At 37.2% G+C, this 25,040-nt stretch overlaps 2 protein-coding genes across 4 annotated transcripts; both read right to left on the bottom strand.

Moving 5' to 3' along the window:
* Nucleotides 1-2,188: 2,188 nt before the first annotated feature.
* LOC123876727 (probable DNA mismatch repair protein Msh6) lies at nt 2,189-17,308 on the bottom strand. Of its 3 annotated transcripts, XM_045923048.1 has the most exons (20): nt 17,029-17,308; nt 16,357-16,506; nt 15,864-15,990; nt 15,320-15,518; nt 14,331-14,465; nt 13,557-13,692; nt 13,161-13,300; nt 12,465-12,599; nt 11,974-12,163; nt 11,410-11,716; nt 10,078-10,233; nt 8,781-9,027; nt 8,045-8,200; nt 7,305-7,439; nt 6,487-6,708; nt 5,802-5,981; nt 4,736-4,913; nt 4,094-4,245; nt 3,362-3,650; nt 2,189-3,084 (listed from the first exon to the last, which is right to left on the bottom strand). In XM_045923048.1, exons 1-19 carry the CDS (start codon nt 17,180-17,182, stop codon nt 3,369-3,371), a joined length of 3,381 nt encoding a protein of 1,126 aa, XP_045779004.1. In that variant the 5' UTR covers nt 17,183-17,308; the 3' UTR covers nt 2,189-3,084; nt 3,362-3,368. The 3 variants fall into 3 exon arrangements, with proteins under 3 accessions (XP_045779004.1, XP_045779003.1, XP_045779005.1); XM_045923047.1 differs by having other exon boundaries at nt 2,189-3,650; XM_045923049.1 differs by having other exon boundaries at nt 2,189-3,650; nt 15,864-15,987.
* A 2,519-nt stretch (nt 17,309-19,827) lies between these two features.
* LOC123876740 (mannose-1-phosphate guanyltransferase beta) lies at nt 19,828-24,710 on the bottom strand. Its single transcript, XM_045923081.1, has 7 exons — nt 24,332-24,710; nt 22,466-22,708; nt 21,962-22,091; nt 21,452-21,613; nt 20,962-21,126; nt 20,336-20,633; nt 19,828-20,061 (listed from the first exon to the last, which is right to left on the bottom strand). The coding sequence occupies exons 1-6, from the start codon at nt 24,503-24,505 to the stop codon at nt 20,398-20,400; spliced, it is 1,110 nt and encodes a 369-aa protein (XP_045779037.1). The 5' UTR covers nt 24,506-24,710; the 3' UTR covers nt 19,828-20,061; nt 20,336-20,397.
* Between the last annotated feature and the right edge of the window lie 330 nt (nt 24,711-25,040).

The following is a 25,040-nucleotide window of genomic DNA, read 5'->3' as shown; positions in this document are numbered from 1 at the left end:
ACATTGGTGCCTTAAGTACGAGCATTTTACCTAAAATATATAGAAAAAATGTTATAATACATATTTATTCCTTACAAATAATATTATTTATGTAATAAAGAATATCCTCAATGAAGCGGAAGTCAGCGTTAAATTTTTATCTTGTTGTGTTGGCACTGGTTCAATACCTACTCTTAGTTTTTAATTCTTATACTTACTAACCCAGTAATTACTTTTCTTATTCCAGTCCTTTCTTCTGAACTTCTAAGTGGATTTTAATGCGGTTTTCGACACCATATGTCGAAAACATCGCCTAATATCACAAACAATGAAAAAAGTTTTTTTTTTCAATATTTAAAACACTTTTGCCAATATTATATCAACATAATGTCAACGCGGCTTTACGTTTGGAGATATTCTTTAATAAATGATGTGAATAATTATAGAATCAACATATTATAATTTTATTGTTTAAGCTATTAAGAGGCATTTTGAATTTTATCCATAAGTAACAGAATCCTTGATGTTTAATGTTAATTTTATCGATAATATGAATTTAATATAATGCCTAGTCAATGATTGTTACAAATTAATTAATTTATAGTTGATAAGCTATAATAAAATATGTGTAAGTTTTTATACAGACATTAATTGTTTTTTAATATAAATAAGTTTAGGAAATAATTATTACGATATAATTTAGTTCGTTAATTTTTCTCAAGTGGGTTGTAAATGTAAAGAAATGCGAATTTGTACAAGTATACGTCTTTGGTCAAAGTCTTAAGGATGCGTTTCCATTGAATCATAGACGTGTTTTTAACCAATCAAATTATTTAGAGATCCAATAATAACCAGATTGGTCTATTGAACACGCACCCTAAAACTGGAGTGAGTTTTTTTTTAACTCAATGTGCCTATTAATGTCACCGTTATAAGCCAAAAAAATAAAAGATGATTTTTCTGTAAAGACAAAAAATATCAATACAAATCAACTAATTTAGCTATGAAGTATGACTGAACAGAGTTTGACGAGAAATTGAGATAACTTGGTATAATGTTTCCTGGAGAGGCTCAAAGATTACTTAATATTTTGAAACAAAACTTGTTTTTTTTTTAACCCTTTAATAGTTTATTAAGAACTTGGTTCAGGATATTAAGTAACCTATGAGCGTCTCCAGGAAACTTGATACCAAGTTATCTCAATTTCTCGTCAAGCTCGGTTCAGCTGTTGAGTCAAAGAGATACTTAACTAAAAATCACAAGCATTTATAATATTATTAGTGTAGATAACAACGAAATATTCAATTTATTTTACAACCCACTTAGATTCCGTTAGTTAAAATTAATACTTATCGAAATGAATTCCATTTTATAAAAAAAATCCCCCACTGGAAAAGAACACCATAATATAAGCTCATTTTAAAGTGTGTATAAAATATTTGTGATTTTAGTACCTAATAAAGAATGAGAAATTAAAGTAAATCGTTTTTTTTCTTCAATCCATACTAATATTATAAATGCGAAAGTGTCTGTCTGTCTGCTACCTATTCACGGCCTAACAGTGTAACCGATTCTGACACAATTTGGTACAGGGTTAGCTTATATCCCGGGGACGGACATAGGCTACTTTTTATCCCGGAATTTTCAAAGAGTTCCCGCGGGATTCCTAAAGAACCATCCACTTAACCGATTTGTATGTTTGGTACCGATCCCTGTAATCGAAATAAGCAACTTTTTATCCGGGAAAATCACACAGTTCTCTGCACGGGATCACACTAATATTATAAAGGCGAAAGTTTGTATGTGTGTGTGTGTGTATGTGTATGTTTGTTACTCCTTCACGCAAAAACTACTGGACGGATTGGGTTGAAATTTAGAATGGAGATAGATTATTCTCTGGATTAGCACATAGGCTACTTTTATCCCGGAAAATCAGAGTTCCCACGGGATTTTTAAAAAACTACATCCACGCGAACGAAGTCGCGGGCATCAGCTAGTAATATATAAAAATCTAAATCCACGCGGACGAAGTCGCGGGCATACTATAGTTTAGAATAGATTAGAATAAGATTTATTTGCTGATCCAACACATATTAAACACTATAAACATTTACAAAAATAACACCTTATGTGTACTCCTGTAGCGAACGCTAAATGTCGTGGGTACAAAATGAGTTGAGATGTTAAAAATAAAAAGTCAGTAGTTTTGTAAAATATTTATTGAAATAATTAGAGACGGTAACATTAACGTCATACAATTAAATCGCATAATCACAGCATTGTATTGTTTTATACCTGTCTAGTTGGTACCTATACTATTTAAAATCACAAGTTTCGGTGAGGTAATAACAGTGAATTTTATACTAAACAATAAAAAAATACGATAATTAATTACAGACAACTTGGTGGGATTGTAAAGCGGTCGTTTTTATATAAATTGAAAGCGACTTAGCCTTAGCACTTAACTAAAAGAATCATAAATCAACTTAATTTCACATACTAAAAAGAAATCAACAAAGAGATTCACTGCATTAAAAACGATCTAAAATAGCACGTAAAACTGTTCGATAAAATAATGTCGATTCACATTGACACAAAGTCTAAGCGACAATCTAAAATACATGGCATTTTGACCTCTATCTGCACAAAGAAATGCACAACTTGTGCATAGCGACAAAACTAAGCCTGCGTATATTGGAGGGCGGGAAGGCAGGATTTTAATTTTTTTGCGATGCTCTGAATATATACCTTATTACGATCGGATAAAATATAAATTCAAAATCCTCTGCCGTTCCGTCCTCCTATGTGTGCAGGCCCTAACCGGCAAGACAAGCCGCGCGCCATCTCGTCGTTTATCTGGTGCATTACGTTATGGGAATAGAAGTAGGCATAAGATTGTCGCTTCATCTTGGTGCCAAAATGAATCGATCCTAAAGGTTCCTTAGTTTATATAAACGCAGAAATCGAACTTATTAAATATATGGCGTCAGTGTGTAGGTAATAGTTATGCACTGCGTCAGTATGCACCAAAGAAACCTTACCTTAAAAGTACCTAGGTACATAGAAATTAAAAACACGACTCATTAATTTTTATTATACACAAAATCAAATGTTTAAAAACCCAACATCCTGCAATTCCCCAGCAATACTAATCCTGAACAAGTGAAACAACCAATCTTTATAAACCGGATAGCATTTTCCGTAATTCCGCAGCATTACTGCCTTTGTTGTCAAGTGTTGTTTTGTCTCTTTTGCATTGGGTTTGGGTTGCATAGCGAGGTAATAACGCCGCGTTTAACGTCCGTAACGTATATGCGTTGCGTTAGAACGCATCTACCTTAAAAATACATAGAACTTAAAAACACGAGCCTTCAATTTTTATACACAAATCAAATGCTTAAACCCGACAGCATCTTTCGTAACTCCGCAGCATTACTGATCCTGAACAAGTCCCTAAAGGCGCGCACACACGTCGCCTCCTTCTCCAGGTTGCGCGACACGCGGTGCGCGCGCGCCGTGATGTCGCGCGGGATGCCCGCGAGGCGCGCCGCGTTGAAGCCGTACGACTTGGGACACGCTCCCGGGGACAGTTTGTAGAGGAAGGTGATTGTTTCTTCGGGGATGTCGTCTTCGTTGTCCGGTGTTGTTTCATCTGTTTCTACCATGCAGGCCTGTTGGGAATAAAATTTTATATTGTACTATTGAAATGTTGATCGCGTGTAGACGGTGTCAAATGCTGTTTTTATGAAAAAGTTCTTGTAGATTTTAGCGAAACTTTGGGATGATGACCGCAGTAATGAATTGCTCGTAATATGAGCGAGACAGTACAGCTTTGCGGATGTTAAAGAAAAAATGATGAAACTGTGCAATGATCATCATCATCATCGCCCATCCAACACCGGCTCACTACTGAGCACGGGTCTCCACTCAGAACGAGAAGGCTAAGTCCGGATAAACTCCACACACCTTTGAGAACATTATGGAGAACTCTCAGGCATGCAGATTTCCTCATGATATTTCACCTTCGCCGTTAAAGCAAGTGATTTTTACATAACTCCGAAACTCTCTTACGAAACATTAAAACTCTCTTAATTTGGAATCGGTTAAAACATACCATATGCCCCAACTGCACTCCGGGGTGTGAAGCCAGATGGTGCACCAGCGAGTGGTAGTGCGTGGAGAACACACAGCGACAGCTCCTCTCTGCCAGTTCTACGCACACGCCCGACGCTATGGCCGTGCCGTCATACGTTGACGTGCCGCGACCTGGGGAAGCATAATAAACTCAAAAGGCTAGAACCCAGAGCCGTAAAACCAGTTCAAAAATAAAACTGGGCATTAGCCCAAAAATTTTAATTTTTAAATGGCGCGAAAGAATCTCGGGCAATCATAGCGCGCGTCCGTCCGCTATTGGTTGTTACCTTCGCGCCACGTTTGGTTTTTTTTTTAATTTAGGTGCAAGATAGCCCTTGCCTAATTGAATAAAAATATTTTGAATTTGAATTTGAATTTACAATCTCACCTGGTGGTAAGTGATGATGCAGTCAAAGATGGAAGTGGGCTAACCGGGAAGGGAAATGGCAGTTTTCATGAAACCCACAACCCTCGAAGAATTGAAAACAAGTTAGTTGGTCGAAATGTACGGTTTTTATAGGCGCCATACTGCTGATTGACAATTTATTATTGACGTCGATTTCGGAAATAGCAACTCAGCAGTAGTAGAAGCAGCCTAGGCTAGGGTTGTAACAGCACGTACCTAATTCATCGAGCAAAACAAGCGAGTGCAAGGTAGCGTGTTTGACGATAGCTGCCGTCTCGTTCATCTCCACGAGGAAAGTGGACTGGCCGGATAAGATGTCATCGGAAGCGCCCAGCCGAGTGAAGATGCGGTCCACCAGGCTGAGGCGGCACTGTTGAGCTGGTACGTAGCTGCCCTGAGAGTGAGAGGTTAGCGGAATAAAAATAAATGTCGGAAAAAATACCTGAGTATGGAACACTTCGTACCCGAGTTATTAATAAACCTCCGCTGTCCGTCTGTCTGTTTGTCTGTCAGCAGGCTGTATCACTTGAACCGTAATAGATAGAGAGTTGAAATTTTCAGTGTGCATTTCTGTTGCCGCTATAACAACAAACAGTAAAATTTTCAAAATCGCCGCCACATAAATTAATGAAAATTAATAAATAGCGTTATTTCTTGTACGATAAGTACGGAACCTTTCGTGTGCGAAACCGACTCGCACTTGACCGGTTTTTTAAACTTTATTATCATTATTAGGGAGTAGGGACTTGTAGTTGTCACATATAAAATACTTCACACTAATATTATCACACTAATATTATAAAGGCGAAAGTTTGTATGTGTGTGTGTGTGTGTGTGTGTGTGTGTGTGTGTGTGTGTGTGTATGTTTGTTACTCCTTCACGCAAAAACTACTGGACGGATTTAGCTGAAATTTAGAATGGAGATAGATAATATCCTGGATTAGCACATAGGCTACTTTTTATCCCAGAAAATCAAAGAGTTCCCACGGGATTTTTAAAAAAACCTAAATCACGCGGGCGAAGTCGCGGGCATCGGCTAGTTATGTATAAAGGGGAAAGTTTGTGTGTATGATGTGTGTGTGTATGTTTGTTACTCCTTCACGCAAAAGCTACTGAACGGATTGAGCTAAAAATTGGAATGGAGATAGATTATACCCTGGATTAGCACATAGGCAACTTTTTATCCCGGAAAATTGAAGAGTTCCCCCGGTATTTTTAAAAACCTCGCGAAGTCGCGGGCATCAGCTAGTTAAAAAATAAACTGCTTATGCAATGAACTTACCAAATGCGCCAATACAGTGAGAAGTCCCACTTGTCTCATAAGAGTGGATTTCCCGCCCATGTTGGGGCCCGTAAGGAGCAGGAGCCTTGCGCTGTCCGCTCCCAGCTGAGTGTCGTTCGGTATGAAATCGTTCACGATGGGAATGCAGGGGTGTCTGCCTTCCACTATATTGATGTATGGCTGTCAAATAAACGTACGTTTAATTTTCTTTAAATTATTATCCCAATAGTTGCCCAAAGTAAAGACTAGCTTTTCTCTGGGATTTAGGTCCTTAAAATTTAATTGGAATTTCTTAAAATCCTTTCTTAGTGGGGGTATAAGTAATAGAGAACACCTATCCTACAACTACCAGTTTTCAGACCCTGCGGTTTAAGTTATATGTTTGTTTGTCAGTCAGTCAGTTTAGTAAGATAAAAAAATCAGGTCTACTTCAGTAAGAGGAAAGAATTAGGTCTAGTCCAGTAAGATGAGAAAATCAGATCTTGTTCAGTAATATGAAAGAATTCAGTCTAGTCCAATAAGATGAAAGAATTAGGTCTAGTTCGGTATGATGAAAAATTAGGTCTAGTTCAGTAAGATGAAAGAATTAGGTTTAGTTTAATAAGATGAAAGAATTATTTATATATAAGAATATATTTTTTCCAAAAAAAAAAAGGCTTGGATTTTTTAAACAATATCAACCAACCTTGTCCGCTTTTTCAAATGTAACGTCAGGTAAACACACATCCCCACTTTGCTGCCTCGCGAACTCGGTGAAGGATAACAATATATCTAATGTTGCTATACACTTTATGGCGCTCTCCCATTGGTTGTAACTCGACGAGAACTTCTCGAATATTCGACGACTCAAGTCTTTCAACACGTTAGTTTTCTGTTCCTCTGCTGCGATCATTCTTGCCAGAAATTCCTGGTACGAAAGAATAAGTCAATACCTCCCACGTAAGTTGTGGTTAGCTACAAAATTAGTGTAGTACGTTTTTAAAACGTCTATTTATATTTATTTTACGAAAAAACGCTAAAACTACAATTTTTTTAAGTACATTTAAGATACATAATGTTGTATTTTTCAAAAAGAGGAAGGCGTAAAACATCTTTTCAACTTTTTAGAACACTTTGTTGGAAAAATGCAGTTTTGGGCATACAACAATTTACGTGGGAGGTATCGAAATATAAAATAACATTTTGGGATGACATGGGAGTTGGGACGTTATTGTAGGAACTGACCACTAATAAGTTCTTGATCCGCTAAATTCTTCGGAGTTCTCTCTCCCTCCTCTAACTTTTCGAAGTTATGTGCGTTTTAAGCAATTAAAACATCGTGAGGAAACCTGCATGCCTTAGAGTTTTCCAAATTGTTCTCAAAGGTATATGCAGCTTGCCAATTCGCACTATCCCAGCTATGGCCTAATCCCTTCTCATTCTGTGCTCAATAGTGGGCCGGTGAAGGGTTAATCATTATAAAACACTTCATAGGTGTCTAAAGGTTTAAGATGTTCGTCTTACCTTAGTTTCAGATGTGGAAAACTTCTTAAATCCTTTCCTTGCTCCTTCCAAATGATATTCTGAGCCCGCCCTCGACGCAGCGTTCTGAGGAACTTCGATTTGGTAACGCTTCTTATCTGTACCCACGTAATGAAGCTAAAAAGGCATAATCCATATTATATCACGTTAAATATCAGATATCGTCATATATCAGAGTTCTGAGAACGTTTGAAAATCCTGTGGGAATTTATTGATTTTCTGGGATAAAAGTAGCCTATGTCTACGCGATGCAAGCTATCTTCATACCAAATCGGGTAAAATAGTCTCTGAAGCGGTAACAGCCAGAGAGAGAAACGCATAGACACACTTTCACATTTTATAATAACTAGCTGATGCCGCGAATCCGACCGCAAAAGTTTAGAGATTTTCAAAAATCCTGTGGGAACTGATTTTCCAAAATAAAAAGGTAGCTTATGTCCTTCCGCAAGATCTCTGTACGAAATCTCGTATAAACGAAAATCGAAAAAGTATTCGCATCTTTTTCTTTCTAACTTAATAAAAACAGGACAGACAAACCTAATTTAGTTTAGAACTGTCAAACCTCGTGACTTTAGGTGCTAGTCGTGAGCCTGTTGTTTAAATTTGTAGAGTGTGAAAAAGGTAACAGATATAACACATATCACATTCAAATCGGAATGGATTATTTACAAAGATCTAAGGAATATTCTTGTATATATTTTGATGTTGATGTCAACACTTACCCTACATTTGAAGTAACTCTCTTGTTCAGCGAGGTACTCCTTCAAGTCGCCCTCAATTTCTTTGATAGCTTGTAGCGTGCTATCATATTCCTGGTCCACCCCCTCACCGGGCAATATACGCCCTTCTTTCTCCGCCTCTTTTTGGTTGAAAGCTCCCTAATAAAAGAAAAAAACTTATAAAGCGAAGCTTCTTGGTGAAAGTTTGGTATGAAACCTATCTTGCAAAGAGTGGAACAAACTATGTCATAAAACCCATGAATCTATCTTATGGATAGAGCGCTCTTAAACGTTCTTGAGCGTTCTTTGGGTTATGGTCGATCCACAGAAGAGAAGGTAGAAAGATAGATTATGACGATAGAAGCCAATATTCTAATTAAAATTTTGGGGATTGTTGCTTCAGTCTGTGTTAATGTGAATCAAGGAAGTTGAATATATTCAATTTTACTTCTCTCAATATAACACTTAAAACTACAGAAACACTTAAATACCTGGGCGTGTTTGGAACTTTCGTATTTTAGTTTTAAGTTCACAATGATCAACATTACTATTTTACGTTTTGGGCTCTTCTCAGACCTGGGCGCGCTTCGTAGCTTTAGTTTTAAGTTTACGTAATTAATTATCACCACTATATCATCTTAAAAATCTAACAATTCTGACTATCAAAAGATGTACAATAGTACCTGCTTTGAATAAATGATTTTGAGTTTTAAATTTCATTATAGGAAAATTCTCTTACCTTAAAGAATTTCAAAGTATCTCTATAATCGGGAAACCTTCCATCGGGACTGAACTGTGTTATTCTCTTTAGCATATCAGACTGTGTATCACTGAATAACTCGGCCAATTTGAGAGCTGCAGTGAAACCATTGAGAACGGATATGAAATCGAGTACTTTTCGTTTTGAATAGGTTTTCTCTTCGTAGAATATTGCTCGTGAGTCCGGATGGTGTTTTGACTTGTTAAGGTTTCCCAATGCGTGTATTCTAAAACCGTTTATAAAATAATATGAAAATCATTCACAATCTACCCAATAGCCCCTTCCTTTACAAACTCCACAGACAAACAGTTTATGTTTTTATACACGCGAACCGCTCGAAAAACATTCGTGAACACCTCCAGATTATGTTCCTAAGATGCACGTTGTGCACAGTTAGTGCGTATGGAAAGATTGTATGTATATGTGTGTGTATGTTTGTTACCCTTTCACGCAAAAACTACTGGACTGACTGGAGAGATAGATTATACCCTTGATTAACACAAAGGCTACTTTTTATCCCGGAAAATAAAAGAACTCCAGCGGGATTTGAAAAAACCTATACCCACGCGAATGAAGTCGCGGGCATCAGTTAGTACTAAATACGAGTATATTTTGAAAATATTAATCGTAGGAAGCAGGTGTGGATTTGCCTTTAGGTCAAAAGTTTCATAACACCATAAAACTTATCTTAGTGAAAATTTAGAAAATTTATGTATAAAAACATGAACTGTTTGTCTTTGGAGGAATTTAAAGTTTTCAATATTTCTTATGTGTTTGAAGCTCTACACCCGAATTCTTGTATAGTTGAGACAAGTTGAATAGTTACACAACTACCCAAGGTACGAAAATTACGTTAAATCTAACTTTCAGGTAGTCTAGAAAAGGATTCAACTCCTACATCCCTATTTTTAACCCTCGACCCAAAAAGAGGTTCTGTCTGTGGCATCGTAGCGCCTAAACTAATGAACCGATTTTAATTTTGTTTTTTTTTTTGTTTGAAAGGTGGCTTGATCGAGAGTGTTCTTAGCTATCATCCAAGAAAATCGGTTCAGACGTTTGAAAGTTATCAGCTCTTTTCTAGTTTTTTAAGTGTAAATTTTAAATTTACATTTGTTCCAGATTATGATGTTGCATCAGACTGCATTGCCACTTTCCATAGTTTCAAATATTCAGCAGACTTTTACTGAGTTGAGTCCAATTTTGAAGAAACCAAATCACATTCAGGCAGGTACACTTTATTCAATAAAAAAAATGACATAAGAAAATAGTCACTAACTTAGCCAAAAGTCTATCCAAGTCGGGCAAAGTAGTCAATATATTCTTAGCGTCCTGACACAGTTCCTGGTTCTCGAATAACGCTTTTATGGCCCCCTGTCTCTCCTTGATCACTGATAAGTTGCAACTTGGGGAACAGACCCATTGATAAAGTAACCTGAAAACATGTTCAAAAAGCTTAAAACTTAATTTTAAAAAGTAAAGCAAAATAGCGAATACCCAGCGTGTGCTACTACGCAAAAAAAAACTCTACAAACATTTTCGCATTATTGCCTTTCTAATGAAACCTATTTGGGGCACATCAGTTGGATGGTTTCAAAGTATGTTACGGACTTAGGTAGAATATTTTTTTTTGATTTTTATATTAAGAAGGCAGATTAGTGGATCTCCGGCGTGTGTTACGTTACTATGCTAAAAAAAGAATGTGCCTAATGCGTCGTTAAAGTGTCTAAAGTAGACTTGCAACGAATAGTATATTCGGCAGTATACCGAATACCGAATATTCGGCGAGGCCCCTGACCGAATAGCCGAATATTCGGCAAAAGTATTCGGCCGGATTTTAGCGCCAAAAACTTGTACAGACGTGATTGTTTCGCGCTCCTTTGTTTTGTTCTAATGTACTCATCGCTCTGAAGTTGGGATGGTCTACGAGAAAAAAAGAAGTAAACCACTTCCTAAAAATGCCGAAAAGTTAGTCTTACTGCACCATAACCTTCCCTTCTAAATTTTGATTATGAAAATAATTCAAATGCATAGAAAAATTCTTGACTTGTTTAATACAGAAAATGATTAAATTATGTACCTGTTTTATGTACCAATGACTACTTAATAAATGATTATAAAAGAAATGAGATCCTTACCCTTCTAAATTTTGATTACCACAATAATTCAAATACATAGAATCCTCCATTTTTCCAATTCAGAAGATGATTATGTACCTGTGTTATGCACCAATGACTACTTAAATGAATATAACAGAAATGAAAATATGAATATAAACGTAATCAATCGATTTTAATTTTTCATTTTACCAATTATTTCTCTACGACAAAATATATTATTTAAGTATTCGGTATTCGGCCGAATAATATGTAGATATTCGGTATTCGGCCGAATATAATAAAAGCAGCCGAATAGGCCGAATACCGAATAGTAACCGAATATTCGTTGCAAGTCTAGTCTAAAGCCATCTTCGCATTATTGCCTTTCTAATGTAAACGGTTTTTGGGGCAAATCGGTTGGATGATTTTAAAGTCTGTAACAGGTATAAGTACAAACATTTTTTTTTTTTTTTTTGAAATAATATACACAAATGCAATAAATATGTACTAACCTTTTACCCATAGGCGTGGAACAGAAATTCAATTTATCATACAAACACCCCTCATCTTGAACTATCCTCAAATTCCTCAACGTTATAGCATCTAACACCATCGTATTACCGCCTCTCCATTGATTCTCTACCTTATCTTCAGGTGTTAAGGTGGTGTTTAGCACGTCGGGGGGTGAATACTGTTCGAACTGGGCCATGCCAAGGGTTTGTATGTCTAGCAGACAGTGTGTGAGGTAGGATACACAGCCTCCTAGTGCTTTGATCGCTAGGTAGCAGTTTGGTGCTGGAGTTAGACCTAATGCATCACCTGGAATACAGTGTGAGATGAGCTTTATGTTTTTGTCGTATGAATATAATTAACTGTGTTCTTAGGAGGTTTGATCTCATTCCACCCTCCTTTTTCTAAAACTGCACCGCAAGCCATCGTAAGCAATTTGTTCCTCATCACCTGGGTACGACAATAGTGCAACAGGTGGGGTTTGAACCGCTGACCGTTCGGAATTCAGTCCGCTTTCTCTCTCTATCGAGGCTCTATAGTTATTTATAAGGTTGCCGAAACATTACCTTCGTGCAAAAACGGCTTGATCCCCTCCGGCCAGTCACCATCCGCATCGGTCTTGTAATACTTCTCGGCGAGCGTTTTGAGCGTTTTCTCCGGCGCCCACATATTGGTGGCCTCTCTACGTGCGTTGTGGCAATGCGTGCTTAGAAGCTTGCTTGTTCGCGAAGTTGTGTGCTTACGATCGAAAATGATCTAGAAAACATTTAGATATAGATTTTGATGATTAAGCTACGGTCCACGTCTGGTGAGGCGGAATTTTTCACTGCTAAACCATTATCGACTTAACTTACGTTGAAATAATATCGAAAATCAATTAACACAACTACTAATCGCCGAAAGTAAGAGGGAAACTCAGACCTTAGCTGTTGTGTCAATTGATTTTCAATATTATTTCATCGCAAGCAAAGCAAAGCAATGGTTTGGCAGTGAAAAATGCTCTGCGCTGGGCCTTACCAGATTTACAAAGATTTAAAAAAAAAAGTAAAGTTCTTACCAAAGCTGGTGGGTAGTGCGCAAGTGTGGTGAGCAGCCTGGACGAATGTTTGTCGTCACTGAACTGCCCCAGGTGGAACTGCCCAATAGTGGTATCTATGAAGCACACGCCGTATGTGCTGCGACCGTTATTTTCCTGTATAAATAATAAATTTGAAATTAAACAGAAATTTTGAAATATACTTCTTTTTCATTATCTTGTTACTACCTATATTATAAATGCGAAAGTATGTTTGTTTGTTGGTTTAACGGTTTGTCCTTCAATCAAGCTACAACGCAACAACGAATTGATGTGATCAAAAGACCAACCTACTGATTTTCTAACTCACTGAACACTGAATGATAGCCACAGAGCTCATTTGACATTTATTTTTAATTCATTGAAGGTTTTCTATTATTCAGTGTTTAGAGAATCACCTGGCCACTTTTCATTTCAGAAAATCAAAGAATTCCTATGGGATTTAAAAAACCTTAATCCATACTGGTTAAAACCTAAGCGGACGAAATCGTGGGCATCATCTAGTTATAAATAAAAAGATTGAGTTTTAATTTAAAAAAAAAAAAACCAGGCTTGCCCTATATTTTTACCCTGGGTACGCCAATTGCCTAAATGCTTTGAGTTTGAACTTCTCTAAATCCTCATTTCTAAATGATTCTCAAAGATTCTAGAAGAAGAATTAGAACTTGTAAGCGGTACCTCTTCAGCAATCGCAAGCATATGTTCGGAGGCAGCCTGGGCGGGCCCACTGTCCTGCAGTCCCAGGGCTTGAGCGCCCCGGAGGCTCACTTGGCAGATTTCACGACGCACCACTTTGTCATATTTGCTGGTAAGACCGTCTGCAAACAAAATACACCTTAAATACACACACATTGGAAAAAAACTTTTTAATCATTATTTATTTGCCTTAAACATTTTTTGCCATATAAGCGTACAAATATTGAGTAAGTAGGTGCTTGATAACCACTTTAACAGACACTTCCTTGGTTGGCTAAAACGGTTTTAATTTACTTGTTTGTATGTTCATTCTATCTTCAATTTTTTTTTTGAGGGGTTGCCTTATCATGCGATCTTCAAATAATAAATATAACTTACTCTTTTTACATCTCTCCTGCATCATATCAGGAGTCTCAGTCTGCTCCACCCTCGCCACCTTATATCCCTTGGACACCAGAGTGGACACCATACGTGCGTATGCGCTTTCGGGGAATCCGGAGTGCGCGAATTCGCCCTAAAAGAAAATAATAGCGCTAGAACCCACAGCCGTAAAAAAGGTTTAAAAAAATTGCAGAAACAATACAAAAAACTTGAACACTGCGTGTGTTGTGGATTTAAAACACTAACGACACCCGAAAAAAGTCAAGAGCCTACTTATTGGCACTTTGCAAATAAATTATTTGATGAATGTGTCCAGGCTATGCGATTTTACTTTGTTTGTTAGTAATATATAATTGCATTTTCTTTAGTTTGTTTAAAAGATAAACAAATCGCAGAAACCTCGAAGAACCGCGTAAGTGACGCGATTTACCTGGCGCTTTAAACCTTCTGGAGTTCGATTTTTCACTTGTATCATGATTTCATTGTCAGTTTGCGGTAACAAAGTCGCATATTGCACCTCCGCACCAGCCACTAATTTTTTACCTCTTCTTCAAAGATAAGGAAAAACTGACATTGGATTTGAGTTTACATTCTTGCTCAGGGCATAATAATTTTTGATGCAATATTTCAGACATCACAAACACACTCATAGGAGAGGACAAACTACAGAATTTTTCTCAGAAGAAACTTGATCGATTCATATTGGGATTCAAGAATTCTTTAACTTAGTTATTTACTGGTAGGAGTGGTAGGTAAGTAATCTTTACATACCTTCATATAGGAAAAGCCGAGTTCGTTGACCCCGACAGCTGCATCCATGTGATAGAGCTCATAGAACTTGCCCACTTTGAAGAACAACACACAGTCGTAATGTGCAGATTTCATTTCCCACCACTGCTTGTGCGCCTAAAATTACGAACATTAATCGCTTCCGAGACGGTCAAGCGTCAAGCACAGTTTTGTTTGCTTGAATGTCCGAACGTCGCGTCTAGCAAAAATATCACCGTCAAGCACGGAAATGGTTCACTCAAGCAAGCAAACTTTGTAACAAAACAAAACACTTGGCTTAAGCAAAAATCTACGTGCTTGACATCAAGACACTCGACCATCTTTCAAGCCCTTTATTAAAGCATGTGTTGTTACATTGCATATCAACAATTTTGCTAGGTAAGTGATATTGGCCCAAGTCATTAACTAGATGGGGTAACCAAGTTTACAGGTGAATAGACCAAGAGCAAATAAACATTTTCTAGACGTGTCCCATCTTAGGCCACATCATCATTATTGTAAAAAAGATGTGTTTAATAATGATTTTTCTAATTTCTCGAAATTACGAGAATAATTCAAGTGTATGATACTTGAGACACAGATAAGCTAGACTCCCAAAATTCCCAATACGACCATTCCATTTCACACATCCATTGGTGAAGAAAATTTTACCCACTCTACTGACACACGTGACCCACGCGCTTGTGACGCGCGTGAATCCGTAGACTACTGCATAGTGCAGATAACTGCACGCACTACGTCTACGCGAACGTTCACGTCACGCAAGGGGTATGCCATGCCTCATGCAGTTCCATATATTACAACGTAATGGTACGCGCTACGTCTACGCTTACGCGACGCATACGCGGCCTGTGTGGCTTATACGTTGTCCACCCCCTTATATTGTTTAACCATTTGCATCTTTGGCGACCTGGAGGCTTTTTGCCTGCAACCTTCCAATTCTAATCTCGGGAATAAGAATATTTACTTACTGGTGTCTGAATCTTCATAAAGTCAGGAGGTACGTATAATGTTGAAGGGTCATAGTCAGGGTGATCCGGCCTGCGTTTGTGAGCATCTCGAATCTTGTCTGGTTTCAGCCAATCTAGCTTACAGTGTATCCAGTTGCCTTCGTCTGCTAATGTTGAGGGTCCTGCAGGGGTGTCTTGAGGCTCAGTTTTTATTTGGGGACTGAAATTATTGACTTTGACCTTAAAGCTTATACTATTATATAAAATAACCTAATTCTAACTGGGTATGTACCATGACGCCAGTAATGAGCAAACTGTTTAGTCTGTTAATCATGTCAGTGTTGCACTGACTGGAGAGTGAGTCCATAAACTAGACTGTTACCCCACTGACTCATCAATGGAATGGGTACTTACAACACACATCACTCTAAAAAAGCTGTGTCAATCCAATTCTTCTAGTATGAATGCTTTTATAAAGTTCCTCATACTTCTAGCAGCTGTGTTAACCACATTGAATATTGTCTGTCCAAGGACTTTTCAGAAAAAGTATGGATTAATTACTTACACATCATTGGGAACAACTCTCTTGGTTTTACTGCCTTTTGGAGAGTCTCCGGGTTCATATTTGAAACTATCTTGCAGTTTCTTCTCAAGGGACACTTTCTCTTTTGAAGACTCAATTTTATTGTCTGCTGAAATATATGTATGTTAACTTATTTTAATCAGCTGGAAGCTCGTATAAAAGTATTTAAAGGATCTCCAGCTGCTAATGCAAGTTTGTAATTTTTTTTTGTGATAGAACTGCCAATTACCAATTTTGGACTTCATCCTTTACTTGTGCTGTTTTTTTAATTGAAAGCTTAATTTTTTACACTCACATCCAAGGGACTGCAGATCTAAATATTTGAGATTAATTTCAACTTGATATCTTCACCTATACTAGAGAAAAAGGGTAATGACAGATACACGACTGACACACAGGTAGCAAAGAAATCCTATAATGGTCCCTTTTTACCTTTTGATGTGCAGAACCAAAAATTATAACTTTGTAATCTTACTTTTATTTTCAACATCTGAATCATCAGATTCCACTGGGTTAAGTCTGATCCGTTTCCTCTTCTTGACAGATATTGGTGCCTCATCTTCACTGTCACTTATGTCCTTATTTATCTCTGGAGATTTAGTTGGCAGCCTTTCTCGTTTCTTATCTGCAATGTAAGAAAGAACCAATCAACATTTTTAATGATCTCCCTCACACAGTGGTGAGCACTGAGCACTATGATCTTACAAGTGGAATGATCCAATTTTTGTGGTTTATAGATGATGCAAAACATTCATGTTCTTTGTCCGGTGATTCACATTCGGTGTCCTGTCCGGTGATTTGGATATCCATGAGATGGTCTATCTAGATGGAAACTTTGGTCGCAGCTAGTTATGTTATTAGGGTAGATTTGGGCTACCATACCCATCGCAGGTTAGCATCTTAAGTTGTCACTTAACAATAAAAGTTTTAAGCTCTAATAATTTGGGAGCTGTAATCATAGATTGCACCCCCCGCTGATCCATCACCTATATTCTGGAGCTGTTATCATAGGATTTAGCTGGTAAACAAGATTTTTTCTCAAAAAAGAGTATACCTATACTTAAAGCCTTGTAGATTTTAGTACTTCCGTTTTGTTCAGACATATTTGATAACTTAATCATAAAATCTATTACACTATAACACTTACTTTCAACTATTTTCTCTTTGCTGCTCACAGGAGAGTTTAGTTTGGTTGAACTATCGGTTTCCCCATTCTGCTTTGCTTTCTTATTGCTGGGAGGTGTTTTGGTGAAATAATTAAACAATGTATTTGAAGCTGCAATGCTATTACGTTTAGACATATTTCTTCGATAATTTTAAAAATATTATTCTCTAACCATTCACAAGTTCACGTAGGTACTTCGCGCATTTCTTCATCCCAAATTAAATAAATTAAAAATTAACCCACCAATTTTGGCGCCACAGAATGTCAGATGTCAGCTGTCACACAGTTTCAAATGTCAAAAATTACCACAGATATTTTTTTTCTCTCTCTCGTCTGGCTTTTACAATGATTAGCCAATGTCAAGTTTGTAGTTATTTGTAACAAGTGAGCTAAACTATACAAGTATGGACCCCGTCTGTGCCGGCGCTCGCCGACATTACGCATGGCACCCCCTTAGAGCGCTTTCCAGTCAGTTTTAACAAAAAAAAAACTCTCCAAAAAGTCACAACACGCGCGCCAGCAAACGCCACCACAGACGAAGTCCCAATATTTTTTCTGTCAAGTATTCATTAACCAATGTCGTGATTATATTCTCTTAGACCAATGTTACCCACAACAAGCGTATAGATTTGTCTACTTGTTTTAAATTGCAGAGCTAATAACTACTCAATAACTAGTTACTAAGGAATACAAATCCATATCGATTTCTTGGAATATTATATTGAAGGTCAGCAGAGGCCGGCTTCTTTGTTACGAGGGCCATGGTCTTCATATTTTATTAAGAAAATAATTCATTGAATCTATTTCAAAATAAAATATTTTAGGAGAGAATAGCTGCTCACAGCTCAAGTGACTTTTCAATGGCAGCCTGCCAGTCGACTACCTACATGACCTACAGTAGGTTCCAAAGAGTATGTAAACACTACGTTAGTAGGTTCATTGAAATAGATTTTAAAAGAGTGCATCTCTCGTGGACCATGTCAAGGCAGCAGCCAAAGATAGAGAGACAGAAAAGAACTGCTGCAGCCCTAAGTTTAACGACGAAATAAAAGGACTCCATCATAATCAATGTATCACACTAATATTATAAAGACGAAAGTTTGTGTGAATGTTTGTTACTCTCACGCAAAAACTGCTTGTCGGATTCGGCTGAAAGGAATGGAGCTAGATTATATGCCAGATTAACTCATACTACTTTTTAACACAGAAAATCTTCCAAGCTTTTAAAAAACCACGCAAACGAAGTTGTGGGCATCAGCTAGTGATAATATAAAGCAGACGGCCACAGGAATTGTAATCTAGTCCGATGCCTTCAAACTGTATTGACTAAACTAGATAATAATACTTAGGTGTAACTAACTACTAATAAAAAGCATTATGAAAATACAAAATCAATTTACTTTGTCAGTATTAATATTTTTTATATTTCAATAACAATATTATTTGTCAATATTGTTATTGAATAACAATATTGACAAAGTTGATGCATTTTTGGCTCTCCTAATATTTAGTAAAGATGTTTCAACTTTCATTTCAAAAATTTAAAGGTTGAATGGGTATTGGATTACAGAAATACTAAAAAAATGTATATTATGCCATTTTATTTCCCCACATGAAATAGTTACACAAGTTTTAAGTAGGTATTAATTTAATTTTAGAGCTTATAATCAAGATTACAAAATTACTGGTCATATGTAAAATGGCAGCCAAAACGTTATAACAATGTTACTTGTACTTTTTAAAGTTCAATAGTTTATTCCTATACTGCGCGCAAAACGAGTAGTCCAATCTGACCACATATGACTGCGGACTGTACAAAAAAAAAATAGTCTGATCTAATAGACTATTGTCTTGCGCGCACTATATAAATGTATGGAATGTTTTACATCTCATATAATATACAGTCACGAAATATAAGTCCGATTAGAGAATATGTAATAACATTACATACACAAAAAATTAAGAAATATTCAATAAAACTACATGACTATAAATAAAAATAACTAAACTTATTAGAAAAATCTACCTACGCTAAATCTTCTAAAGTACGATGATAATAAGGAACAAAGGAGACGAAATAGACTAAAATCAAAATATATCAAATAATATAATTATTATTAGAAATTTTAAAAAAATTGCAAGTTTTTATAGTCCAGAATAAAAACAAATAGGAATCAAACATTGTTTTCAATCTTGAACGAACACAGATTAATCAGTCACAAAATAAGCTTTCATTTATACTATTTAGCGTGTGGTACTTAGGTTTTTTTTCTCTCTCGTCTGACTTTACAAAGATTAGCCAATGTCAAGTTTGTAGTTATTTGTAACAAGTTAGTTAAACTATACAAGTATGGACCCCGTCTGTGCCGGCGCTCGCCGACATACGCACAGCACTCCCTTAGAGCGCTTTCCAGTCAGTTTTAACAAAAAAAAAAACACTCCGAAAAGGCAGAGCACGCCCGCCAGCTAACACCAACACAGACGAAGTCTACTTAAAAGTTATCTAGACTTCGCCTGCGATGGCGTTTGCTGGCGCGCGTGCTGTGCTTGTTTGGAGTGTTTTTTTTGTTAAGAGTGGCTGGTTTTTGTGTTAGTTGGTGTTTTTTGGTGGTGGAACTGACTGGGAAGCGCTCTAAAGGGGCGCTGCGCGTATGTCGGCGGGCGCCTCCGCAGACGGAGTCCATACTTGTATAAATTCAAAAACTTGAAAATATCACAAACTTGACATTGGCTAATCAGAGTAAAGCCAGATTAAAGAAGAAAAAAAAAAAAAAGTTATCTATGGTTCATCTGTCAGTCCAACATCTGTGGTTCAGGCACAGGTAACATAATGGACTTGTGCAGGAGAAAAGGAAGCAACCTTGGACGATGGTATATTCGTCCAAGATTGCTCCCCATTGATATAATAAAGTTTCCTAAAACGTTTTCGCCCAGTACTGTACAGTAAACAGGTCTTCATTCTTATCCGGCACTTTACAATGTAACTCACAATCTGTTTTTTCTAGCATCTGTTATCTGTTTTTTTTTTCTTTAAATCTGGCTTTACTCTGATTAGCCAATGTCAAGTTTGTAGTTATTTTCAAGTTATTGAATCTATACAAGTGTGGACTCCGTCTGCGCCGGCGCCCGCCGACATACGCGCGGCGCCCCTTTAGAGCACTTTCCAGTCAGTTCCACCACCAAAAAACACCAACTAACACAAAAAACATCCACTCTTAACAAAAAAAACTCCAAACAAGCACAGCACGCGCGCCAGCAAACGCCATCACAGGCGGAGTCCCTCTGTTATCTGTATTAAATATATCTTGGTGTGATGGTATTTAAATATTATCTGTGGTTTGTCTGTCACTCCTACATTATAATCTGTGGTTCGGGCACAGATAACGCGATGGATTTGTGCGGGAGGACCTGGCCCCCGTTGATATAGAGTTCGTCTTTCACTATAACGTCTTCGCCCAGTACAGTGCAGTTCTCCATTCTGACCCAGCGTCCTACAACGGACCTCCAGCCGACGATGCAGCTGTCGAGCCACGCGTGTTGACGCACGCATGCGCCTCGAAGGATTGTACTACGCTTTATACACGCACCTGAAAATATATATTCAAAGTCAAATAATTTATTCCTCCTTTAAATCTTAATGTACACTTTTTGATCGTCAATTGCTGGATTTGTAAGATAATGTAATGGTGATAATTAATTACGTAAACTTACAACGAATGCTACGAGGGTTCCAAACACGCCCAGGTCTGAGAAGAGCGGACGTCTATACATAATAGTCTACATGCCTTTAAGCCCAATTCATGTACCTAGTTGTTTGAGCTTTGACAGATCAGTCAGCCAGTCACCCTTTTCCGTTTATTTATAGATTTAGATTTTGGTGCATGTTATCTCACTAGGATGGTAAATTGAACTTACCGTCTTCCACAACTACATTAGGTCCTATGGTCACATTGGGGCCTATCCGACACCCCTTGCCAATGGTAGCAGTTGGGTCAATTATCACGTTGCCCACCACACCGCCTCCTACATGCAGCATGTCCGAGTCCTTCTGCCGCAGACTATTTAGGTATAGGCACATGCCTGTAACATAAATATTATTAGTTATTATTTTTGTTTCTCAATACATGTTTTGTTCAAAAAGTGGCTCCTATTACACTGTTTTTAAAACTGTAGAAAATTACCGCACATATGCGATAATTTTAGTACTGCAGAGGGACTCTGTATTACACTATTAGTTATTTTATTTAGAACTTTGTGATAGTCAACTTTACGAATTTTCTATTAAAAAAAAACTGTGTTTAAAAGATTATTCTTATTTTTACAGGGAAAATCATCTGGAATAAAATAAATCAGTGGAGGTAAAGGGGTAAAGGGAACTATATAAGGAATAGCTTCAACTACACACCTGTTAAGAAATCCTTTGGTTGCCCTACATCCATCCAGAAACCTTGCAACTCCATAGCATACAACTGTTGATCCTTAGCCATAAACGGGAACACCTCTTTTTCTATTGAAGTTGGTTGCAACTGTATTCTATCAAGGACTGACGGATTAAGTATGTACATGCCTGAAATTAAACCCAAGTACAAGACATAGTAAATAATGATAACGGATGCCTGGAATGGCTCAATCACGATGTATAAATGAGATATTATGGTACGCGCAAAACAATTAGTTCAATCTGAACATGAGGCGTATGATTGCGCAAATGAAATAAACCTACTACTACTAACTTTTCCCTTGAATAAAGTAGTACCGAAAACATAGGCTTATTTATGATTGGTTGGTCACTCATAATGGTTAACAACAACAGATTTTTTTATTTTTGATATTTGTATTTGTATTATGTAACAGAGAGAGCACTATATTAACTTCTCTCCGTGGATTATGATATGTTAAGCAAATAACTACTAACCTGCATTAATTTTGTTTGATATAAACTCTTGTGGTTTTTCAATAAACTGTTCAATTTCACCATTTTCTTTGTACACTACCACACCATACTTGGATGGTTCTTCTACTTTTGTGACAACTATGGTCCCTTCCTTGCAACAAAAAAAAATAATTGTTATTTATATTATAAGACTAGATGATGCCCGCAGATGCACCCACGTGGATTGGCCAGCTCCCCTGCAGCATCAGGATTGAGGAGTTGGAATCCAAATTTTCTTCTATACTACTATACTTCTATATACAACATCAAACGAGTCACAAGGGCTTGCTAGATTATGGCGGCAAAACAGTGTGTGGAGGACCCTACAAGAGACCTTTGTCCAGCAGTGGAGATCTATCAGTTGATATGGTGATGATGATGGTCATCTCAAGCTCATCGCCGGCTCTCTGCTGAATATGAGTCTCGTCTCAGAATGAGAAGGGCTTAGGCTAGGGTTTAAAAATTATAAAATAAAACTGGTAATACCTTTCCATGACTTCTATGGAATTTAGCCAGCTCTTTGAATGGAAATTCACATATAACATCAGAGTTCAGCACAAAGAACGGCTCAGGGCTTACACTGAGCAATTCACGAGCTAATGCCAAAGGCCCGGCTGTGCCCAGAGGTTCTGTCTCATGGGAAAATGTGAGAGTCACACCAAGTTTGGACACTTGCTCCGTTAACTCTTTCTCCATGTCCTCTGCTCTGTAGGAGACTGCTAGAATAACCTGAATAAATATTTTATAATATTAGAACATTTTTTTACTACCATTCATTTATGATTTCGTTTCCTCTACACCTCCAAGTCCACCACAGTCCTGGTTATTATCACTATTATTTTAGTAGGTAAAAAGTCATTGGGGATGGGGAAGCTAGCTATATTATAATTTACAATCACAAAATATCCCCTAGCATTATGTGATTGATGGAAGAGGTTACAACCCTCAAAACTTAATAATACAGCACAACAAGTTATGCCTCTTATATCTTAGATTGACCTACATGGAGGCTTATTCTGCTATAGAAAGTCTCTAGTCTAAATTGATAGGTGTAATTTCAGTGTCATCTTTTTCTGCAGGTAGCATTATAAGAGGGATATAAAGTAGCTTTCTAATGGTGAAAGAATTATTATAATCTGTGTAATGGTTTCACAGTTTATTGGTTACCAACAAACAAAACTTTCCTATTTATAATATTAAAGTATAGAAAACAATATGCATTTGGCCTATTGTAACATTGATGGTAATTATTTATGATTAGATAAAGATTTTTATGGCACTTAGAAATATATGTCAAACACAATAAAAAACCTTTGATAAGAAAGTGAACAAAATTTAAGTGTAAAAGTAAACTTATTTTTAAAACTATTTTTTTTAAAACTATAATATAGGCTTGCGCCTGACTGCATACACACTAAATGGGAGACGATGCAGCCTAAGGTGTAGTGCACCTGCCTAGAAGGTGCCAATTCACTCTTCTTTTGAAAGTACCAATATTATAGCTAGCAGGGAAAATGGAAGCTGGAAGAGCATTCTATATTCTAGCAGTGCATATTAGAAATGAAGATGCATATTGCTTCATACAATTCCATAGAATTTCGACCATGTAGGGGTGCAAACCTTGGTGCCTCATGGTTCGATAGTAAAATGGTGAGGTTGGACTGGGTTGAATAGTTCCTTAGCACACTCTCCTCATGTATTAGTCAACCTGGTCAATTGATTTTAGCTAAAGATGAGAAATGAGAAACCGGTAAAAACCCCCATGTTCGGATAAACAGCTTCAGTACAGCTGACTAAATAATATCTGGCACAAACAGTCTAGTTTGTTGGAATTAACAAAATCTGTGCACTCATCCATATTATGCTGATTTGTATGTTACTGAATCAGACCAATAATATCAAAACTGTCCAAATAGCTAACAAAAAGGAATATCCTGCCATTCTATTGCTAAAAATTGGTCATCTGCAAAAAGTTATTTTTGAATCATCACTAAAAATGGGGGAATTTATAAAGATTAATGGTTCTGAAAAAGTTAGCTACTCAGCAAATATGGTTTATATGACTTTGTGTAGAACAAGGTGCTGCCGTGTTTGGTCTTACAGTGCAGTTAGTGTGTTGGACCATTGCAGTAAACAGCTTTTTGAAATAGGCCAGCAGCAGGTATTAAAAAAATAAAAACATGAAAAAATAGAAGTCCTTCGTTATTAGTAGACCAACGATCTTAGGCAAGTTGCTGGGAGTCACTTGTCACAAGTACCACAAGACTAGGGAGATCCTTGAAATATCACGGAGTAGGTTTTTTTTTACAAAATGGTTAAACCGGCAAAATAGGTAAATGCTTGTAAACTTACTTGGGTTACTCCTGCGTCCACTAAAGCCTCAATCTGATGCAATAGAATAGGTTTATTAGCGAATTCCACAAGTGGTTTAGGTCTACTCAACGTCAAGGGCCTGAGGCGCGTACCATAGCCCCCAACGAGTATGAGAGCCCGGATATCACCCAGTTTCTTATCAGAACCGCACATATTTATTGTTGGATGTTACAAGTTAACCAAGTCTTCTCGAAGTTTAAATGGATTACAAACGGACTATGCACAATACTTCGTATATTATTCTGATTCATTAGCTTACGTGGCGTTCTTTTACTAATAATTATTATCTGAACAAAAATACAAATAGCTAATGGAATTCATACAATAAACAATTTATCAGTGAATAAATAACGAAACTTGTGATTGTACATTGCAATAGTCGCAATCGTTTTTGGTTTAATTGACGCGGGGGGCGGGCCCTCGGAACACCATGAAAGAAAGACACCATAGTAATAAATAGGATAGGACATAAGTATATTATGCCTTCCATTCTTCCGTGGGTGGACCTTCCAAGCAATCCAACGGTCTAAATAGCTCGGCGTGGTAGTATTTCAAAATCTGCCCATGAATAGATATCAAAATAGTACTAACTACTCTGTTTTTAGAACAATAGCGCCGAGCGGGAAAATATGCAAAATATACAAAATGATTGCGATGGTCGCATTAATGATTGATCGTATAAAAGTTT

The sequence above is a fragment of the Maniola jurtina genome, chromosome 22 (genome assembly GCF_905333055.1).
Source record: "Maniola jurtina chromosome 22, ilManJurt1.1, whole genome shotgun sequence".
NCBI classification, from domain to species: Eukaryota; Metazoa; Arthropoda; class Insecta; order Lepidoptera; family Nymphalidae; genus Maniola; species Maniola jurtina.
This window is presented reverse-complemented; position numbering and strand designations above follow the sequence as displayed.